The sequence below is a fragment of the Pseudopipra pipra genome, chromosome 15 (assembly GCF_036250125.1).
Source record: "Pseudopipra pipra isolate bDixPip1 chromosome 15, bDixPip1.hap1, whole genome shotgun sequence".
Taxonomy (NCBI): domain Eukaryota; kingdom Metazoa; phylum Chordata; class Aves; order Passeriformes; family Pipridae; genus Pseudopipra; species Pseudopipra pipra.
In genome coordinates this window covers 13,690,720-13,709,691 of record NC_087563.1, presented here as the reverse complement: position 1 = coordinate 13,709,691, position 18,972 = coordinate 13,690,720, and the positions used below count along the sequence as shown (strand labels likewise).

The 18,972-nt window shown below is 47.8% G+C and overlaps 1 protein-coding gene and 1 long non-coding RNA gene across 3 annotated transcripts in view; one reads left to right on the top strand and one right to left on the bottom strand.

Moving 5' to 3' along the window:
- FAT2 (FAT atypical cadherin 2) overlaps nt 1-18,972 on the bottom strand; it is a 56,879-nt gene that overhangs the window by 26,610 nt on the left and 11,297 nt on the right. The window contains exons 2-9 of the mRNA XM_064672002.1: nt 15,299-18,584; nt 14,514-14,828; nt 7,506-7,567; nt 6,364-6,675; nt 5,521-5,731; nt 2,940-3,079; nt 983-1,258; nt 337-547 (exon numbers count right to left, since the gene is read on the bottom strand). Coding sequence (XP_064528072.1) covers nt 337-547; nt 983-1,258; nt 2,940-3,079; nt 5,521-5,731; nt 6,364-6,675; nt 7,506-7,567; nt 14,514-14,828; nt 15,299-18,563 — 4,792 coding nt within the window. The 5' untranslated portion in view covers nt 18,564-18,584. The remainder of the gene's footprint in view (nt 1-336; nt 548-982; nt 1,259-2,939; nt 3,080-5,520; nt 5,732-6,363; nt 6,676-7,505; nt 7,568-14,513; nt 14,829-15,298; nt 18,585-18,972) is intronic.
- The window catches only part of LOC135422649 (uncharacterized), a 58,282-nt gene continuing 39,536 nt past the window's right edge, over nt 227-18,972 (top strand). For both annotated transcript variants that reach the window (XR_010434539.1, XR_010434540.1), the window contains exons 1-2: nt 227-643; nt 2,223-2,321. This is a non-coding gene — a long non-coding RNA (uncharacterized LOC135422649). The remainder of the gene's footprint in view (nt 644-2,222; nt 2,322-18,972) is intronic.

Below are 18,972 nucleotides of genomic sequence, written 5' to 3'. Positions count from 1 at the left end.
TAGGGATTGCTCCCTCAGTTCCCATGGACAAAAGGAGCAGATTTTAGGTTGCCCTAACTCATCCAATCACATTTTTTTTAAGGCCAGTGACTGAACATTAAGCTTTCTTCTTAAGAAAGGATGCTAATATTCCATAATACGGTAATTACCTGCTCACTATAGATTTTCTCTGAATAGAAAGAAAATCACGTTTTAGAACTGTGAAATTTACTGGAAATTAACTGCCATTTACTGGTCCTTGCAACAGCTACAGAAAGCTGGTCAAGCAGCCACCAGTTAGAGCATGGAAACATAGGTGTGATCAAAGCCTAAATTGTCTTGTTGCAGGGCTCTCACCTGCCTGAAGGGAGTAGTGGATTTCAGCATTAGCTCCTTGGTCCTGATCGAGGGCTCTGACTTGTAGAACCTCTGTGCCCACCACTGCTGAGTCCAGCACTTCTGCTTCATAGTGGATGCTGCTGAACTGCGGAGGGTGGAGGTTGCAGCTGTCCACATGGACGATGACTCGGACAAAGTTCCGCTTGATGGGGACCTCCTGGTCTCGCACCTGAATGACAGAGGAAGAGCAGGCACAGTCACACCTGGGGAGAAGGCAGCCTTGCCCGCACCAGCTTCCAAGCAACTCATCAGGACTCCTACACAGGTGGGTGCTTTGCAGTGGTCCTAACCCCTTGGGAGGGAATGAGCCTGTAAGTTTCAGCACCAAAGCTCAGCCTTGAACTTGAAACCAAACATTAACAATTATTCACTGTGTTTTCTTTTATAAGAATCCAGTGGCCCTCCAATGAAATTAGCAGGTGGTAAGAGGAAAGCAGGGTGTTACCTAGATTTAGCCATATAGTAAAGGTTAACAGCCTGCTTTCCTCTTCCTTATTGTTCTAGACAAATCCTCCCTCAAATACTAAAACCAGTTTTAATTTCTCCAGTGACTCATATTTCCTGGCCAAGCTGGTGGACTCAGCAGGGCTTGGTCAGGACTCACCATCACTGTGAGGGTGTGCTGAGGCATGGGCTGGGAACTGAAGCCTTCTGCTGTTGTGAGGGCTCCACTGCTTGGATCCAACTGGAAAAGTCTTGAGCTTTTGGGGTCCACGCTGCCATGGATGGTGTAGATGAGCCCCTTTCCTTTGTCCTTGTCTGTTGCACTGACTCGAAGGATTTCTCTCCCTGAGGGGGTATCTTCAGGAATCCTCACATCATAATGGCTCTCCAGGAACTGGGGACGGTGCTGGTTGATGTCAATAACGTGGATAAACGCCTGTGGGGCAAACAGCACAGTGAGAGCAGCAAAGACATGGCAGCAGCCTGACATGCAGCCACGTAAAATCTAAGCTACCAAACCCTCTGGGGTGTAGCCATTCTCTGAGTCCTGTAACCGTCACAGCTTTCCAACTCTTGGGGCTTTGCCATCCGTGGTGACTGGGAGCCCTTTTGTCCTTCTCCCCCAAGGAACTCCCGCTGTGCCTTCCCTTCATGTTTTCCCGTTTGCTTCCTCTCATTTCTTTTTATAACTCCAATCTGGCAAGCCACTCAGACTGAACGTGCCTGCACTTGGCACACGGGGAAACTGTCACAGCCTGCCATGAAGAGCAGCAGTGGCTCAGCCACGGTGCCAGCTTTGCTGGCCAGTGCCTCCACAGCAACCCCCATTAATTACACACCAGAGCAATGACAGAAGGGGGATGTTTGGTAAAAGGAAGGAGGGCTGGCCTTCCTCATGCATGTGGAGAAGCAAAATTTGTGTTCTACATTTTTTAGCCAAATCTTCCTCTCTGCAGTCAGCAGCAACCCCCCTTGTGAATAGCTGCCTGAATCCTGCCTGCAAAGTCACAGGTTCTTCTGTTTAGTCTCCTACCCTGGCGGTCCTGACCCCCCTACTGATGTGGTCCCTGCATCTTAGGAAGTCCCAACCAAGTGTAATAATTTGCTTCCTGTAGCAAACCTGAGCATGCCATTGGGGTTTTCCATGAGCAGGTTTCTTGACATCTGCTAGCGGCCTTGAGTGCCAAAATAAACGTAGGGATGAGATGCAAGGTGGCAGGGAATGCACACCAGGCAAGGTGGGGCTCTGTTTGTTTATTTGGAGCAATACCTGAAGATAGTCGAGATAAGTGGCCATCCATTAGCATTGCATTTCACAGGACTGACAGTGTTCCTCACTCATCATCCCCCGCAGTGAATGTCCCATGATAAGCCTCACTGACAGGTGACTCACATTCTAGGTCTTCCTGTGCAGTGAGGGCTGGAATTCTGGCTGCTTCTCATGTGTGGAGAGAACGGTTGGTGGAAGATCAAGCCCTGAACACCCCTCCTCAGGGCAGGTAAAAATGGGCAAATCTCATAATTTTAACTGGGGCTCAAGGACATGGCTGAGAGAAAAGTGTCTCCTTTCACCAGCACTTCCTTCCTCTGTGGCAACTCAAAGCACACAGCATCTCTGCAGTTGCCCCACTCACCTCCTGGGCCTGACCTCACCTCTTGCAAATTCATCTGTGCTGCCTTTACTTTGGCTCACAAGTCCCAGGAACACCCCTTGACATGGGACCATGGACCCAATCCTGATCTAACTGGATTTTCCTTATGACTTAACATATTGTCCTGGACATGTTGCAGTTCAGACTGAGCAGCTGAGAGCAAGCTGAGGTCTGAGTGTGTGAACTGCCACTCCAGCTTGGCTGGTGGTGTAGATGTGTCCTCGTGTGCTGGCTGTGGTCGACAGGAAAGACCCAGGCTTTCCTAGACCAGCTGTTTCCAAGAACATAAAAACAATCTTAACTTGGTATTAGGAAAGACTTGAGTCACTGTGTAATGTAAAATCACAGTGTAAGCAGATTCTTGTGCCTGGCATCTCATCCAGAGCTCATCAGACTCAGAAAAAAGATTCCCTTTGGCACATACTCCCTCTCAGTGGGGTGTTTAACAAAGAAAAAAAACATTACCTGGGTTTTGATCGTATTGGACCCATCAGTGACTTCTACTGTCAGGTTATAGCTTGACTTCTTCCTTGCATCAAGGGGTCTTGCAATGACCATGCTGCCTGTACTCTTTTCAATGTCAAAATCCATGTCATCATCACCACCTGGGATAAGGGAGAGATGAAAAAGGGAAAGAGGAGGGCAGTTAAAAGTCAGAGCAAGCTGCAGGTGCTGGCAGCCTCTGAAGTGGAAGAGATTCCAGGAGCTGCCTGGAGACCTAAAGGACAAGGATATTCCTTCCAGACATCATACACAAATCCCACAAATGCCCAGCCACAAATAAGTGAACACCAGGCAATATGCCTTCAAGGGGGCTGTGCAGGCACTCACTCTCGCTGTACCTCTTTGGCCATGGCTAGACTGAGGACATTGCTATAGGTGAGGTTTCTCCCAAATCTAGAAACTCAGTACATGTGATAGATGGACACAGGAGACAGTGAGGACAAGGAGAAGCTGGACAAAGGGGTTGTCACAGATGGTGACAAAGGAGTAGAAATGTAAGGTGAGCGGAATCAGAAAAAATGAGGAGGAGAGAAGAGGAAAGGATTCACTTATGCATATGATGTCCTGGCTAGATTGGCAACAGGCACATTTGAGCATTGATTTATTTGCACAAGGTCTCCAGCTATGCAGCATCACTGGCCTAGCATGGATCAGGGACCTGCTGGGTAGAACAGTGCTCTCACTGGCTTCCAATTCATGGTCACACTGTGGGCATGTCAGTGATGGTCTTCATCACCGTGGTTGGGAGCCTGTGAGCTCCCTCAAGAAGCCCAGTACTGGAACAGTTGGGGAGGCAGACGGTGCTTCCAGGGTGAGCAGAGCCTGGTGCCTCCAACCCAGATGGCTGTGCAGTGCTGGGAACTGCAGGCCTGAGCAGCTCAGCAGCAGAAGGCTGTCCCTCACCCTACTGCTGTTCAGCCCTGGCATGGCAGCTCCTTTCTCATGCCTCACTTGCTGGCGGCCTGTTAGGCCACTATTGCATGTGAAACATTGCTACTCAGTTCTGAGATATAGAGAGGCTCAAAGTTTTCTGACATTTATCCCAGGTCTTCTCCCTTCCTGGCTAGTGGATAGTCTGGATTCTGCTTTATTCTCTTACCAGCTGGCAAAATCTTCACTGGTTGTTAAATTACATATCTTCCCTTGCTGGAAGAATGCAGTGGTCACTAGCCATCTGGACCACTGCTTTCCTGCTGGGAAGGAGACAGGAAGAAGCAGAGACAGAGGAAGAGAGACTCATAGATGCCTTTCCCTGAGAAGAGAGAGAAGAGCTCCCTGTGCACGGTGCCAGATGGAAAGAAGCAGCCCAGGAAAGGAAAGAGATGAAGAAAGATGCTGCTTTGTCAGAGTTTTGCAGACCATCAATCCCAGTGACGAGAGTCTTTGTGGACTGGGAAAGGTGAGATTTTGAATGAGATGCTGAGGGCTCCTGGATCTCTGCATCACCCACTAGGTTGCCAGGTACTATGACGCTTTTCCTTTCCTAGCAGCGAAAATGAAATCCTGTCCCTTCCCAACAGTACAGAAACCAAGAGAGCCTTGAGTAGCACTTGGTGCACTAGGAACTGAGGAAGATGAGGTCAAGCTACACTCCAGCACTTAGCCAGCAAACGATGGGAGAACACTGAGAGGAATATACCGTTAATTCTGCAAACCCAAGCAGACACTACTAATGCTAGATAAACTTTTCACTGATATTGTCTGCTCCCTGTAGCGTTGTATCTCTTGTTGCTTAATTGTATTTATATACCATTATCCCTGGCCTAACACAGTAACAGGAAAAACTATTTCACTTCAAACCCAATTAAGGCTTTGTCTGACAAGGGCAGGCCCTGCAGGCAGTGCCAGGGAAAGGCTGTGCAAGGCAGATTGGGGCACCACTTCAAAACACCAAATTACGTGAGTGCAATTGGCCCTCATTGGTAGGACCAGTTCTGCTCACACACCGTGTGGTGAGTCCCCTGGGGTGACAGCCCACATCCCCTCTGCCATTGTGTGTCTTAGAGGAGGCCCTGGAGCTTCACGTTTCATGTCTAAGTCATCCCTGGGATGTGGTAAGGTGGAAGGGAGAGACCCACCAGTTAGGGTGGACCAGGTCTTCGAGGAATTTTTCCCTCTCTGCTCCCTGCTCAAGACTCAGCATGGAAGGAGAGACAGGGGTTGTCTGCAACACCCAGCCAGACACTGGATCCTCACAGGCAGTTTCAGCAAAACCAACAGCGCCACTTGATTCCCAGGAGGAGCTGGGACTGGCAGGCCCTGCCTCTCATGTGAAATCAGAGAACACCTCAAACACTGGCAAGTTCCAGAATGCCATTAAAAATGCATGATAAGTAATTCCACTTGGCACCGGAGCCCTTGGACGGGCAGCTTTGTCCACAGCTGTTTAAGCAGTTTGGTGCCTGTGAGAAAGCTTTCCCTGTAGCTCACCTACACCTAAAGCAAACAACGTCATTAGCTCAGGCATGCGAGTGTTGAAAGCCAGGGGAGCTGGGGCAAAGCTCCCAGACACCGCTGCCCCGCTGGAATTCCCGCGTCTCACCTGTGATATTAAACCACACTTGGCTGGGGCCCATTTCAATGCTGATCACTCCCACCATATGGTTTACAGGATCTGTTTCCATCACGGCAAAGTTAAAATGGGGTTCATCAAAAGCCAGTGGCTCGGAGGAAGGGCCGGGCCGGGTGACCCAGCTGATGTGAAGCCGCACGTGGGAGGAGAGCGGGGGGCTGCCGCCGTCTGTTGCCTTGACCTGCAGGAAATGCACATACAGTCAGGGAGAAGGCTGGTTTAGCCCATGGGAAGCTTCTTCTCCCACCCACTAGGAGTTTCAGGTCCGAGTGCGCCCAAAATCCCACAAAACAATTCCTGAGCCAGTGGTCTGTGCTCTGGCTGCTTCCAAGGTAGAGCCATGCAAACCAAATTCCTCTCGACCATCAAGTAAATCTGCCAAGCTCTATGCACAGCAGAGACCTGGATGACAAGTCTTGTTGCAAGGACCTGCAGACTGTGGGAGAGCTTTTAACCTTCAAGTCCCATGGCCTGATCAGACTGTCAGAGACATGCTGAAACGCAAAGAATGTTTAGGTTTGGGTCCACATCCATATGGGATCATGGATTCATCTCTGAGAGTTGGACTCTAGTTGTACAGTGAATTTTAAATTTATTTACCATTTTTAATAGCTTCCTACCTTCTGCATTTCCCATCATTCCCTTCCAGTTTCTCTCCCTGCAACCCATTTGCCTCATTCAAGCTCTCTTCCCACTGCTGCATTTTCTCTCTCTCTTTTGCTCTTTTATATCTTCTGTTTCTGCACCCTTTTCTCTCTTCCCCTCTCTACCCATCTCTTCCCACCATCTCTCTCTGTTTCCCTCCCCTCTCACCGTGAGTATGTTGTATTCAGAGGCAGGAAAAGCTTTCCTGGAGAAGACTGTGCCGGTTGTGGGGTTGATGGTGAATACCCCCTCCTCCTCCTCCTCGATGGTGTAGGTGATCTGGCTGTTCTGGCCCTGGTCACGGTCCGAAGCAATCAGCCTGTAGACTGGCAGTGGTGTCTCTGAGGCCTCTCTCTCAGGGAGCTGCACCATGAAGAGCTTGTGGGGGAAACTGGGAGGACTGTCGTTGGCATCCAGGACTTGTATCACGACTCTGCTGGTGGATTTCAGGGCTGGCTCTCCATTGTCAGAAACAGCCACCTGTCAGTAAGCAAAGGGAGTAGGTGACAGAGCTCCCTGATGTGACCTGGGATATGAGCCAGCCTTCATCCTGATGGGCAATAACTCAGCTAGGGGTTTTGTGTGGATCTGCATTTGTACCCCAACGTTTTCAGAGGCTTTGTTCCTCTCTGCAGGGTAAAACCTGGTGGCTTTAGCTGGCACTGTGCAGGGCTTGTCCATGCACAGGGAGATAAGTTTTCAGGGCTCCTGCCTGCAGCTGCTCCAGGCAGTGGGTCAGGTTGGTCATTAGGGATCATAAAGCTGAAAATGTTTGTATTGCCATGGCTTGGCAAGTTATCACCCATCCTCACTCTGCTGTGCCTGTGCACACTCCCAGCATGTTGTTTTGCAGAGAGAAATGTATTATCCTCCATCACTCTGACAGACTGAAACACCTCCAGATTCTTCTAATGGGAACACACATAGAGCAGCTGAGGATAGGGGCCAGTGACCAAAGCTACACAGCAGTGTCTGATACAATGAGATAAATGAGGGTGGATTTCTCTGGCTTGCTCTTTCCCCCATAACTTACTATCCATCCTGCTAGAGGACAGTTCCAGTCCTCTTCCTGCATTCCCACAGCTTCCAGAATAGGACTTTTGCTCCAGTCTTCAGCAAGTAAATAATAAACCCCACAGTACTGCAGCAGCTGTCTCTTAGGGCAACACACACCATTTAATTAAGTTTCCCACCAGTTGGGAGCTGATGGGATGAGATTCTTTCTCTGTGCTCCAACTTGCAAGGAAAGCTCTTTGAGGACTTAATACACTTGTAGGTAAATAAAGCTAATTACAATCATCATTACCCACCTCTAGGATATGTTCAGCCTTGTATTCTCGATCCAGCTGCTGTGAAGTTGTAGAAATCAAACCTGCCAAGAAAGAAACCCTTTGAGCTCCAAGACTCAGCATGCAAGAAAAGCCAGGGCTGATCAGATCCCTGAGTGCCCAAAATCAGCCTGCCCACCTGTCCTGTTTCAGGTTCCCTTTGTGATCAGAGGAGAAAGACCCCCAGAGGTAAAGCTGTCCCCTTCCTTTGTGCAGGTGGTGCTCTCTGATCACAGAGACCACGGAGGAGGGGGAACACCTACCAGATGCCTCCATCAGCTGAGGGTTGGCAAGGCATTAGGTGAGAAAGGCAGCAGGACCATGAAAACAAAACTTTTCTTATGCCTCTAAGTAAGAAACCTTCTGCATGTGCTGGCACAAGTCTGGACTCTTAACAAGTCTCGACTCCTATTTTCCCTGTGCTGAACTTTGCTCTTTTTAATTTACAGTGTTTTGACAAAAGTTTGTCTTCTGCCTTGGGAAATACTCTCTATTCCACTGACAGAACAAATGCATTCAGGCTAAACATAAGGTACACAGTCAATAATAATGTTGGTGTATTATTTAAGCCTTGCTGAGAGACAGGATGAATCCTCTAACAACTGCAATATTTGAGGGATTTCTAAAAAATACACAGTAGTTTAACCACAGGGAATAGGATGGATGCAGGAGGGAGGAACTGTGGCTATAATAAACTAGAGTTGAAACAAAATCATTGTAATTGACTGGTTTTGGCCTGTCAATGACTAAGCTGAATAGATGCAAGTATGGAAAGGACGGAGCTGAGGCTTCTGTTTTCACCTCTTGTTTGATAATGGTCCTTATTGAGCGCTTGACTCTTCACCTTTGGGGAAAAGCAGCTCTAGACCATTTTCACAACTGCTTTACCAACGATGGAAACTGCACACGTAATGTATGACTTTCTGACAGTCACCAAGTCTGGCACCTGTGAGTGTTTTTGTCCATTCTCCACATCTCCTGCTCCCAGCAGTCTCTCCTTACCATGGTGTTTATTCCTCACGAAAGGAAGTTCTTCTTCCTCACACAAACGAAAGGCAGGGTGAATATTTGTGACCACTGCAGGCAGTGACACAGGCTCATGCTACCCTGGGAAATGCTCTGCATGGGAGGCAGTGTGCACGTGCAGTGGTGTGAGCACATGCACTTGTGCATCCTGAAAGACTTGTTAATCTGAGCTGCATGAACCCACCTCCACTCTCATTTCTGGTCCAAAGCCAGCGAGTTTTAATCAATAGTACTGTCTTCAGCTGTAGCAGACTTTGGGGTCTGTCTGTTTGAGTGTGACAGGCAGGAGAAAATTTCAAATGGCTGCAGGAAACACCAGGCAGCTGAAGGAGGGAGCAGGGAGCAGCTGCTTGGAAGAAGACTGCTGTTCACGGTTTCCACTTGTTCTCCGGGATTATTCACATTTGGCACCAGCCACTGTGCTAAACATTTACTTGATGCCTTTACAATCATAAATCAACACTCCTTAATGGATTATAACAAGATGGCTTGAAAAACTCTGTTTGCTTATATGTCATAGGGTTTTTTTCTTCTCCTAATCATCCTTTCAACACCTTGGCAGGTGAAGAGGACTCAGAAGTGGTCTAAGAACCCACTGGCTAAGAAGCTTTTGAACCTCTCCCAGGTTTTTGAGAGGCTGTAGGGCTCTATTAGCAGCAGAACTCATGGAAATGGGGGCCTGAAGAAGGAATTGCAGCAGCAGGTCCTGGGATCTCTGATGCTCCTGTCCTCACTGCCAATAGGTTGGCTGGGGTGGGGGAGCAAAGCCTAAAACTCCACCTACCTTATGGGATGCTTCACAGTTTTGCCTAACAAGCCAACATGCAGATATTGACAAAGGAGCCACCTGACACCTGTGTGCACACAGGGAATATTTCTAGTCTATCAGATTGCAAAATCCAGCTGCAGCAGACTAACACCATGTTTGCACTGGATTACTGCTTGCCAGCTGATGGAGGGGAATTTAACCACTCTGAAGTGACTATTTGGATTTGCCTGGCCACACCCTGAAATTCTTTCATGAACTAATCAAAAAAACTGAAAGAAAACAGGATCGTAGCTGAGCTTTCTAGACCTGGAGAAGGAGGACTGTAGTGAAGGCAGATGAACTGGAATTTAATGACTCTCTTGACTGTCTGTACCACTGAAGATGCTCAGATCTCCTGGGGAGTAAGAGCTGACTCTGCTCTCTATCACATACCTGTACTGTATCCCAGCTGGGAGTCTCACCAGATGGAATTTTTTGGTTTAGCTTCACATCTGCTGAGCCACAAGTTGGCTTCTCCTCCTGACCCCAGGGAAACTCCCTCTGTCCCTTACCCTGCCCAACCACGGCTCCCACTTTCCCCCTCTGGAGCCAGTTACCACTGTGCCTTGAGATCCCAAAGCTCTTGTGAGTTAATCACTCTAATTCCTGTTTGGAGTCATGGTGCTGTGCAATGCCCAGATGCACAAACTGCCAGCAGTGTTCCCATGGCCACTGAGACAGAGGTTGGACGTGGTCCTTGAGAGAAGCCCGCTGGAATTAACGCTTACTTCTATTTGTTGCTACTTGGTTATACACGCTGTGAGGCCAGAGGGCTAAAATGGAAGTGGAAGCTGTTATTAAAGGGGAAGAGCCATCAGCTTTTGTGGCCTGGGGAAACAGTTCCTTGGTTCTTTCTGCTGTCCCCTACAAGGACGTGGGAAGTGCACGTTTAGTTTTAATGAGTGTTTTGCATGAGCATGTGCATGTGTGTGAGTTATCAGCACCCTGCCCTGCTGGAAAACCCCAGCCAGCCTGTCCCATGGGACTTGTGATGGAGTGGGTGTCCCTTATTTGTGTTCTTGCATGAGGCCCTGAAGGTTTCTGCTGAGTCTTACAGAGACTGAAAAAACTATCAAAGGTCTTAATTGCACTTGGCCAATTAGCCAAGCTCTGCATCCATATAAAGGACCAGAAACAGTCCCTTCTGTTTCCTGCATATAGGCAGGCACAAACTCTGCTCCAGCAGCCTGTCTACACACAGCAATGGGAAAGGATTGTCTGCAATTCTCCTGCTTGCTACCTGGAAAGGGGAGAGAGGAAAGCTGGTCATGTTGGAACAGGAGCAGTAAAATTACCAGTGCATTGTTGTCAGGGAACAAAAAATAATAATAACTTCTGCTGGCAAGAGCAGGGCTGGGGTGGAGGTTGCTGGCCCCCTGCCCTTGCTGCAGGGGGGAAAATCTAAGATAGTTAAAATAGCCAGAATCAGGTTTGCAGGCATTGGTGCTTTCAAAAGAGCCTGAGAAGGGAAGAGGTTGTTCTCCTGAAATCCTCTTTCTCGTCTCACTCTTGCTTCCATTTGACCTTCTTTTCTCCTCCTTCTACCACCTCCCCTCTTGATCAGACCTGCTGTGCACTACTCCATGCTCAGCTGGAGCCTGTGGTACATTGATTTGGGGTGCAGCAGTGCAACCATCCCTCAGACCTAAAGAGCAGGATGTCCTTCCATGTAGAGAAATACAGGGAACCACAGGCATCCTGGGGAAGCCCATGGACAGTGACACAGCAGGAAAAACACTAGAAGAACAAGCACTAGATAAGAGCTGGAGACAAACAGTCCAAAGCAAAAGGATTCTCTAAATAGCCTTTCAGCAGGATGAACTGCTTCAACCTGACTCTTCCTGCCACAGCCTCTCAGTTCTTCTCTGTCCTGTTTGGACTCAAATCCTCTTCACATTAGGGACTGCAAAACAAGCTGAAAATCTTTTCAGCAAAAGAATACCCCAAACCCTGCTATCTGCCCATCTCTCCATGTACTATCTATCTCTGTCTCCCACAAACACTGCTCCTCAACAGCTGCCAGGCTGGGCTGGAGAGATTCCATCGCCCATGGCAGAAAGCTTTCATCTCAGTGCACGGTTTTGTTCCCTCTTCTCCTTAGCCTTTGATTTATTTTCCCTCTTTTTCTCCACCCTCTTTAGGGAACTGAGGGCTGGAAGAGCTTAGAGCCCTTCTCTGGTAGTTTGGGGATGCTGGAGGAGCCAAGCACTGCCAAGGGACAGTTATCACAGCCATTCCTGTCTCCCTGCAAGGCCTCAGGAGGAGAAGTCAAGGGGCCTCACTAGTCATGTCTCCACTGGTCAACCCTCCCCCATGCAGAGATACTGGATCAAACACAGAACAAGGGCTCCAGGAGCAGAATTAGTTTACTTGCAACACTATGGCACTGTGCCCTGAATAATCATCCAGGGCTATTCTACAGGGTTACTCTGGCTGAAGACATGCCTGTTGTAGCAGTACATTAGGACCTTAATGCCTACTACCACTCGGGATGAGAACACGCCTCCTCCTCCTCTCTGTCTGCCAAGGGGCTCCTGCCAGGAGTGCCCTGTCTAGGAGAGACCCAGATTGACCTCTGGCCCTCTTGTGCTGTCTTATTCAGTGCCAATGTGACTAATTTGTCCTTTGATGACAATGTGGGAGAGGAAAAAAGCAGAGGTCTCAATCACTGTCTCCTGCTCATGGTAGGGGGTTGGAACTCAATGGTCCCTTCCAACACAAACCATTCTGTTATTCTATGTAGGAGCCTCCCTTCTGATCTGGAAGCTGGAGGAACTCCTAACACAGTCACGTTATCCTGTTCCTTGCTCAAATCATGTGACTAAGAACAGAAGACTCTGCTGTTTCCCCCTGAAACTTCAATGTTTATCATTTTAAAAAGTGACAGAGATTCAGGTTCATCGCAGATAAGCAGCTCTACCTGCTCAAACTCTTTTGCTGTCATAGAGTTTGGGATTGATCTTGGAATGAGTATTGGCAATCTGGATCATACATACTCTGGCATTCAAGAACTCAAACGTTTCTGGGTCTTTTTGTGACCATTTCCCCTGGGTAGTGAAAGAAGAGATGCATTTATTGCATTTGAAAACCAAGGAACATGTCCTAACTAAAAATCCATAATAAACATCAGTGGTCAAGTAGCACTGTAGTGCTCAGATACTTGCCATGTGTTCTCTCTTCCATTCAAATGTAACTCATTCGATTTGCACTGCACTGGGACAACCCTTTTTTGGATACAACCCTGCACTGATGTGGATGACCAGGCACTAAAAGACCAGCAGTTCATCTTCCAGTGCTGCACTGTTAGGCTGAGACCAAAAATTATAGTTTTATTCTACTTAATGGCACGAGTAGCCTGCCCTTGTCTGCAGAACAAAAATACCACTGGGTTTCCTATGAGCTGACTACAGCCCTGAAGGGGCTGAAATATTCTTTCTGGCAGTAGTAGCAGATTATTTCTCCTTAGATATTGTAAGCACAAGGATATAAACTGCTCAGTTGATGTGAATGTTCACAGGTAATTATTTGTTCTTTTGGGTGACATGCAAGTAAAACAATGGATAACTGAATCCTCATCAGGCTTGGGGTTTAAAGAGACCTCCAGCAACTGTCCAAGAGATAAGATCAGCCCATGGGTTTCTTACAGAACTGACAAACCTATCACTCTTCTCATGCAAATCACCTGAGTCTAGAGAGAGATGAAGAAGAGATGACTCATACCTGAGAGGGCTTTTTTTGTCTAAGATGGGAATTAAAGGGTTGGCTTAGAGGTGAAGTATTTCATTAGCAAACATTCGGATTTTGCCAGTGTCACTCACTTTGCCATTGAACATGACAGCATGACTTTGCAGGGCTGCACTCACACCAGTGTGGAAGCTTTGCCTGCAGTACAGAGAAGGCTGAATTTCCTGCAGGGTGCAGGAGTGCAAGCCAGAGCTCAGCTGATAAGGGGAGCCAGCATGGTGTCCTGATAGCTGTTCCTGGCTCATATCCCACTGAAAAGGCAGTGGTTTTATAAAACAGGGCTTCTGAAGGCACCTCTCCACAGAACCCTGTGTTGTGCAAGCTGTCCTGGGGCTGTGCATGGCTGTTTGGATTATGTGAGAAAGTTGGATGCAGAACAATGCCATGACCTGGCTAAAAAGCTTCTGACACTGGAGATAGCTACAGCTGGGGGTAGCAGTGCTCACAGTTAGCTGACCTCATAGTTCCAGGTGTATCAATATGGTGCCATGTAAAGACACCCTATGAGTTTCTTGCAACGAAAGGATCTCAGCGTTTCAGAATCACAATTTCTTTCTTCCACACCCTTCCTAGCCAGCTGTAGAGCACTGCCAGAGAGCCACTACACCACTGTTAACACATAACTGAGTGCCACTCTAGCCTTTTTCAACACATCCAACTCCTTTCTCATCTGAGAGCAGGCTTCTATCCCGCTGCAGTAGGTGAACTGCTTTTATCATCTGCAGGAGATCAAAGTCATGCAATTAATCCTCTCCCATACCCAGGCTCTGTGCCTTCCCTTCCCTCTTCTCCCAGGAGCTGATGGCGTGAAAGGCTCGGCACAGCTTTCCTTGCCAGACTGGCCCAATGTCAGCTCTGCTGGGATAGTTTGAGGAAGCTGTTTACACAAAACATCAGCGGGTTTTTGATGGCTCTGAAAGATCTGGTAAATAATCCTGAGATGAAAGATACGGACTAGGAAGATGGCAGGAGAGGCTTACTACACTCACTACATTAATAGTTCCGGAGAATGGGTGGAGCCTTTAAGTGCAGCGGGATTCATTTTTGTTAATCCTGCCTGGGTCTGTCTCAGGAGCAGATAGTCACCTCCAGAAGGGTGTTTCCTGGCTCAGGCTGTGCAACAGGGCAGTTGTTTACAAGGGGGAAGATTAAAAGCAACTGCTTGGTTCTGTTTAGGGCTTTGAAAGTAGCACATTTGTGTCATTCTAAGAGCCATCTGGATGCAAATAGCAGCCCTCAGGTGGAGAGTTTCAATCCTCAGACTCCCCACATAGTGTATTTGGAGACTGGGACTTTTGCTGCAGGAGGAAGGTGTGACAAAGGTAGCTGTGTGGGCTGTTTATATTGAATATGTAACATCCTCTGGGCACTTGGAAGCCTCAAAAACAAATGCTGAGTTGGGTCAGTCTTACCTGTAATGAGGTTAATGGCGAAAAGTCCTTGAGGATTTCCAGTTAGGATGTGAAAAGTCAGTTTTCCCTCTGAGCTAGAGTCTGGATCGAAGGCATCAAGCTGAAGGACAGATGTGTTTGGTGGGGAATTCTCCATCACAGAGGCATAGAAGACAGGTCTGGACATCTGAGGCGGGTTGTCATTGGTATCAGTGACTTCAATATAAATTTCAGTCACGGAAGAGAGAGGAATTGTTCCCAGGTCAAGAGCAAGCACTGTCAGCCAGTAGTGAGATGTTCCTTCTCGGTCAAGTGATCCTATGGTCCGTATGGTGCCTAGGAGAATGACAGAGAGTGCTTGTGAGGGATTTAAGGAACTCAGACCACTCAGTCCCTAATGCCAGAACAGTCTGTGTCCCTAGTTTGCTTCCTGGTCTTTGTTGCAGATACAAACTCTGGCACCAACCTTGTATGGCTGTGAGATTGTGTGGAAGGCGAGGGCTTGCTTGTGCTGAGGGTTAATTTTTATAACACAAGCGAAAGGGAAGAGTTTAGAATTTTGGGGGAGGACAGACATTGATTTTCCATTATTTTAAGGAGACAAACCCTGCCTGCTCCTACCTAGATACAGGGATACACTTAGTATACCCCTGCACAAGCAAGACAGGCTTGAATGAATGGAACTGTGTAAACAGAGAGAATACAGAAATGTTCTATCGGGTCAAAAAGTCAGGCCAAACACAGCGTGTAATTTAATCCTTTAAACTACACTATTAAAAAACACTATTCAATTAAGATGTCATTACCTGTGTCCTTTTCAATGCGGAAGACGGACATGCCAGTGCCTTCTCGGAGGAAATATTGAACCTCTCCATCCTTCCCCTTGTCGATATCCTTGGCTGTGACCATCATCACCGATGTGCCCTTAGGGCTGTTCTCCTGCACCCAGCCTTTGAAGACAAAGGAGGCAAAGCGTGGTGGGTGCAAGTTCTCGTTGACATCAATGATGTTCACTTCCAGGTGGCAGAGGGAAGAGCGGGAGAAGGGCTTCCCGCCGTCACTGACCTGCACGGTTAGATTGTAAGAGTCCTTCTTCTCATAGTCCAGCTCCTTCTCCAACCGGAGTGCCCCGGTCAGCTTATCCACATGAAACATCATGTCCTCATCATTAATGAGGCTGTACCTCACCTCACCCCCAGAACCAGCATCTGGGTCAAAAGCCTCCAGGAACAGGAGGACGGTTCCCACAGGTAGATCCTCTGGGACCATCACACTGTTGAGGGCTGGGAGGCACTGTGGGGTGTTGTCGTTTACATCCTCCAGAGTCACAACCAGGTCTGTAATGGAGAACAGCTGGTAGCCTGTTTTGGGCTGGTCTCTTGCTTCTATTTTCAGCACATAGCAGGGCCACAATTCTCTATCCAGAGCACCTGTAACCATCACTTCTCCAGTGACACTGTTAATGGCAAACTTGTCAGTGGGGGTTAGGAGAGAATATTTTACTCTCCCATTGTCATCTGTATCAGCATCTTCTGCTTTCAGTTGAGCTATTGTTGTCCCTGTTGCTACATGTTCTGGTATTGCCACCCAGTAGGCACCTTGTGGGAATTTAGGAGTGTTATCATTGGTATCCAACACATTCACAGCCAAGAGCTTCCAAGATGATTTTTGTGGTGTACCAAGGTCGTACACAGTAATGTTAAGAATGTAGAAGCTGGTTCGTTCATGATCTAGAGGAGAAAGGACTTGAAGGAGACCCAGTTCCAAGTCAATGGTAAAGCAACTGTCATCATTTCCATCTGAGATCACATAGACCAGTTTTCCATTAAAACCAGTGTCAGGATCAGTAGCTGAAAGGTCAGCAATAGTTGAGTTGATGGGAACAGTCTCTATGATATCGATAGATCGTGGAAAGCTGTCATCAAACTTAGGAGCATTATGGTTTATAAGGTGTAAGTACAGAGATGTTTCATCATCCTGCCCATGGCCTTGAGACTGAGACTCGATAGAGTGTATGATAGTTTCTGTCAGTTGTTTCAAGACTCCTGTTTCCTCACACTGCATTTTGACAGGGAGACCTTGGCCGACCACAGTGATGTTTACAGATGTTGGCAGAGCATAGTTCTCTCCATCTGTTGCAGTTATTTTCAAAGAGTAGAAAAGTGGCTGTTCAGAAGGAAGATCTCGCAGAGATATTCTAAGGGATATTACTCCAGAGACGGGATTCAGTTCAAAATGCTGTAACTCGTTGCCAGACTTGATTTCGTATTTGATATGCTGCAGCTCATCACTGTCGATTGCAGAGACCGTGGCCACAGGGTTCCCAACAGGAAAGTCCCGTGGGATGGTGCCACTGCAGCCTGCCTTCTCAAACACAGGAGCATTGTCATTGACATTACTCAGCATGAGGGACACATACACTTCTGTTTCATGGCGGAAGGGTGAGCCCCAATCTGATGCCCACACCCGCAGGTGATACCACCTCTGCATCAACTCATAGTCCATCGACTTGGAGGTGGAAATGATGCCAGAATAGGGGTCAATGACAAAGGGAACTGATTTCTGGTTGGCTATGCTGTAGGTGACAAAGCCATTGTCTCCTTCATCTTCATCTGTAGCCCTTACTGTTAAGACACTGGTACCAGGAGGAACATTTTCATCAAAGGCCCCACGGTACGAAGACTGAGTAAAACTTGGAGCGTGATTGTTGCAGTCAGTGATGTCAATGATAACAGTCGTGGATGTGTGACTGTTAATGGTTGTAACTTCAAGTTCAAAATGAGACTGCTCATGGAAGTCCATTGCTCTGACTGTAGTTATCAGTCCAGTGTGAGGATTGATTTTAAAGCTTGTGCTGTCAGAAGTGGGTCTCAAAATATATTTAAGATTTGGGAAGACTGGTGTGACCTTCACCATAACAACTTGGCTTCCAGCTGGAGAAAATTCACTGAGCTGGACCCGGTACACTTCTTTCTCAAACCTGGCAGAAACATACTTGGAGGGAGGTATGTGGACCACTCTAACAGGAGAGAACAGTGGTGGCTTGCCCTTGTCCTTGGCTTGCAGACTGAGGTTGAAACCAAACGGGTAAAGTAGCCAGTTGATCTCTTTGTTTGACACAATGATGAACTCAGTGCTCCCAACATAGGATTTGATGGTTTTGAAATGTCTTCCTGGATCTCCATCCACAAGGTCAACTGAATCAATCCCTGCTTCTGAGTCACCACTTTCTACAGACAGAGTTGCATAGACAAAGTCTTCATCTGAGTCAGGCGATGTCACCTTCACTGAGGAGATAGAGGGCGGTTTCCTGGCAGATGGTTCCACCTGGATCGTGAGACTGGCCAAGTTCCCAAAGCCATTCCCCTCCATGATCTTTCTCATTCTGTCCACAGCCAAAACCTGCAGGTGGTGCCTGCCTCGATGGGTGCTGTTCAGCCTACCTGTGATCATAACTGCTCCTGTGGTGGGGTGGACAGTGAATAGGTTGGACTTGGTGTTCAGGGAATAGTAAAACTCAGCATTCTGGCCAGCATCAGCATCAGTGGCACTGAGCGTGCTGACCACTGTTTTTAGAGGAGTGTCTTCTCTGATGGACACTTTGTAGGAGGGGGGTGAAAAGAGAGGTTTCAAGTCATTTCTGTCCAGAATGTGGATCAAGACTTTGGCCCAAGCTTCATAGGCAAAGGTGCTCTCTGTGGCCTTGATTATTAGCATATAACTGTCTTTGACCTCACGGTTTAAAAGTGCTGTGTTGCTGCTCCTGGTTCTTATTCTCAAGAAGCAGAAATCCCCGATTACGTGCTCCTCTGTTTTAAACAGACCACTGTTGTCTCCAGAGGCTATTCTGTATCTGATGTCCCACTCAGGGTCTCTCTTGTAAATACCCATTTTGACGTAGCTCTCCACGTAGGTCTTGGGGGCTGAGTTCTCGTAGATGGTGGCATTGTAGAAGAAGTGGGTGAAGTGCAGAGGGGAAGTGCTGCCCTTCTCACAGCTCGCCCTGCGGACCACACAGTGCATCAGGAAAACAGCAAAACTCAGGAAGTGCCTCCTGATAGTGACTTCCATGGTGTGGTGCCTCTTTGAGTCCTGTAGGTGCCAAAGGAAGAACACTGGTTATTTTCATTAAGATCAGTGTGTTGGAGAAAAAGCCTCCATGGGCTCAGCCTCACCTCCCTGCTCTCTCTACCCCAGCCTTTGTTGATGTGGTTGTTATCTCAGCTCTTCTTCCCCTCTGTCCCAGTGAGAGACCTGTCCTCCCACATCCCCATGCTGGCTCAGATCTGTTCGCTTTTTCTGCTTCAGTTTCTGTCCTTGTAGAGGGCAAATGTAAAAAGTCATGTAAGATTCTCTGATCAGGCTGACTTCCTATTCTGTGAACAATCTCACCCTCCCTTCATTCTGCCTTCTCTCTACTCGAATAGCATATTTGAACTCTCCACCTCCAGTCCAAACTCGCTCTTCTTTTGTTACTCCA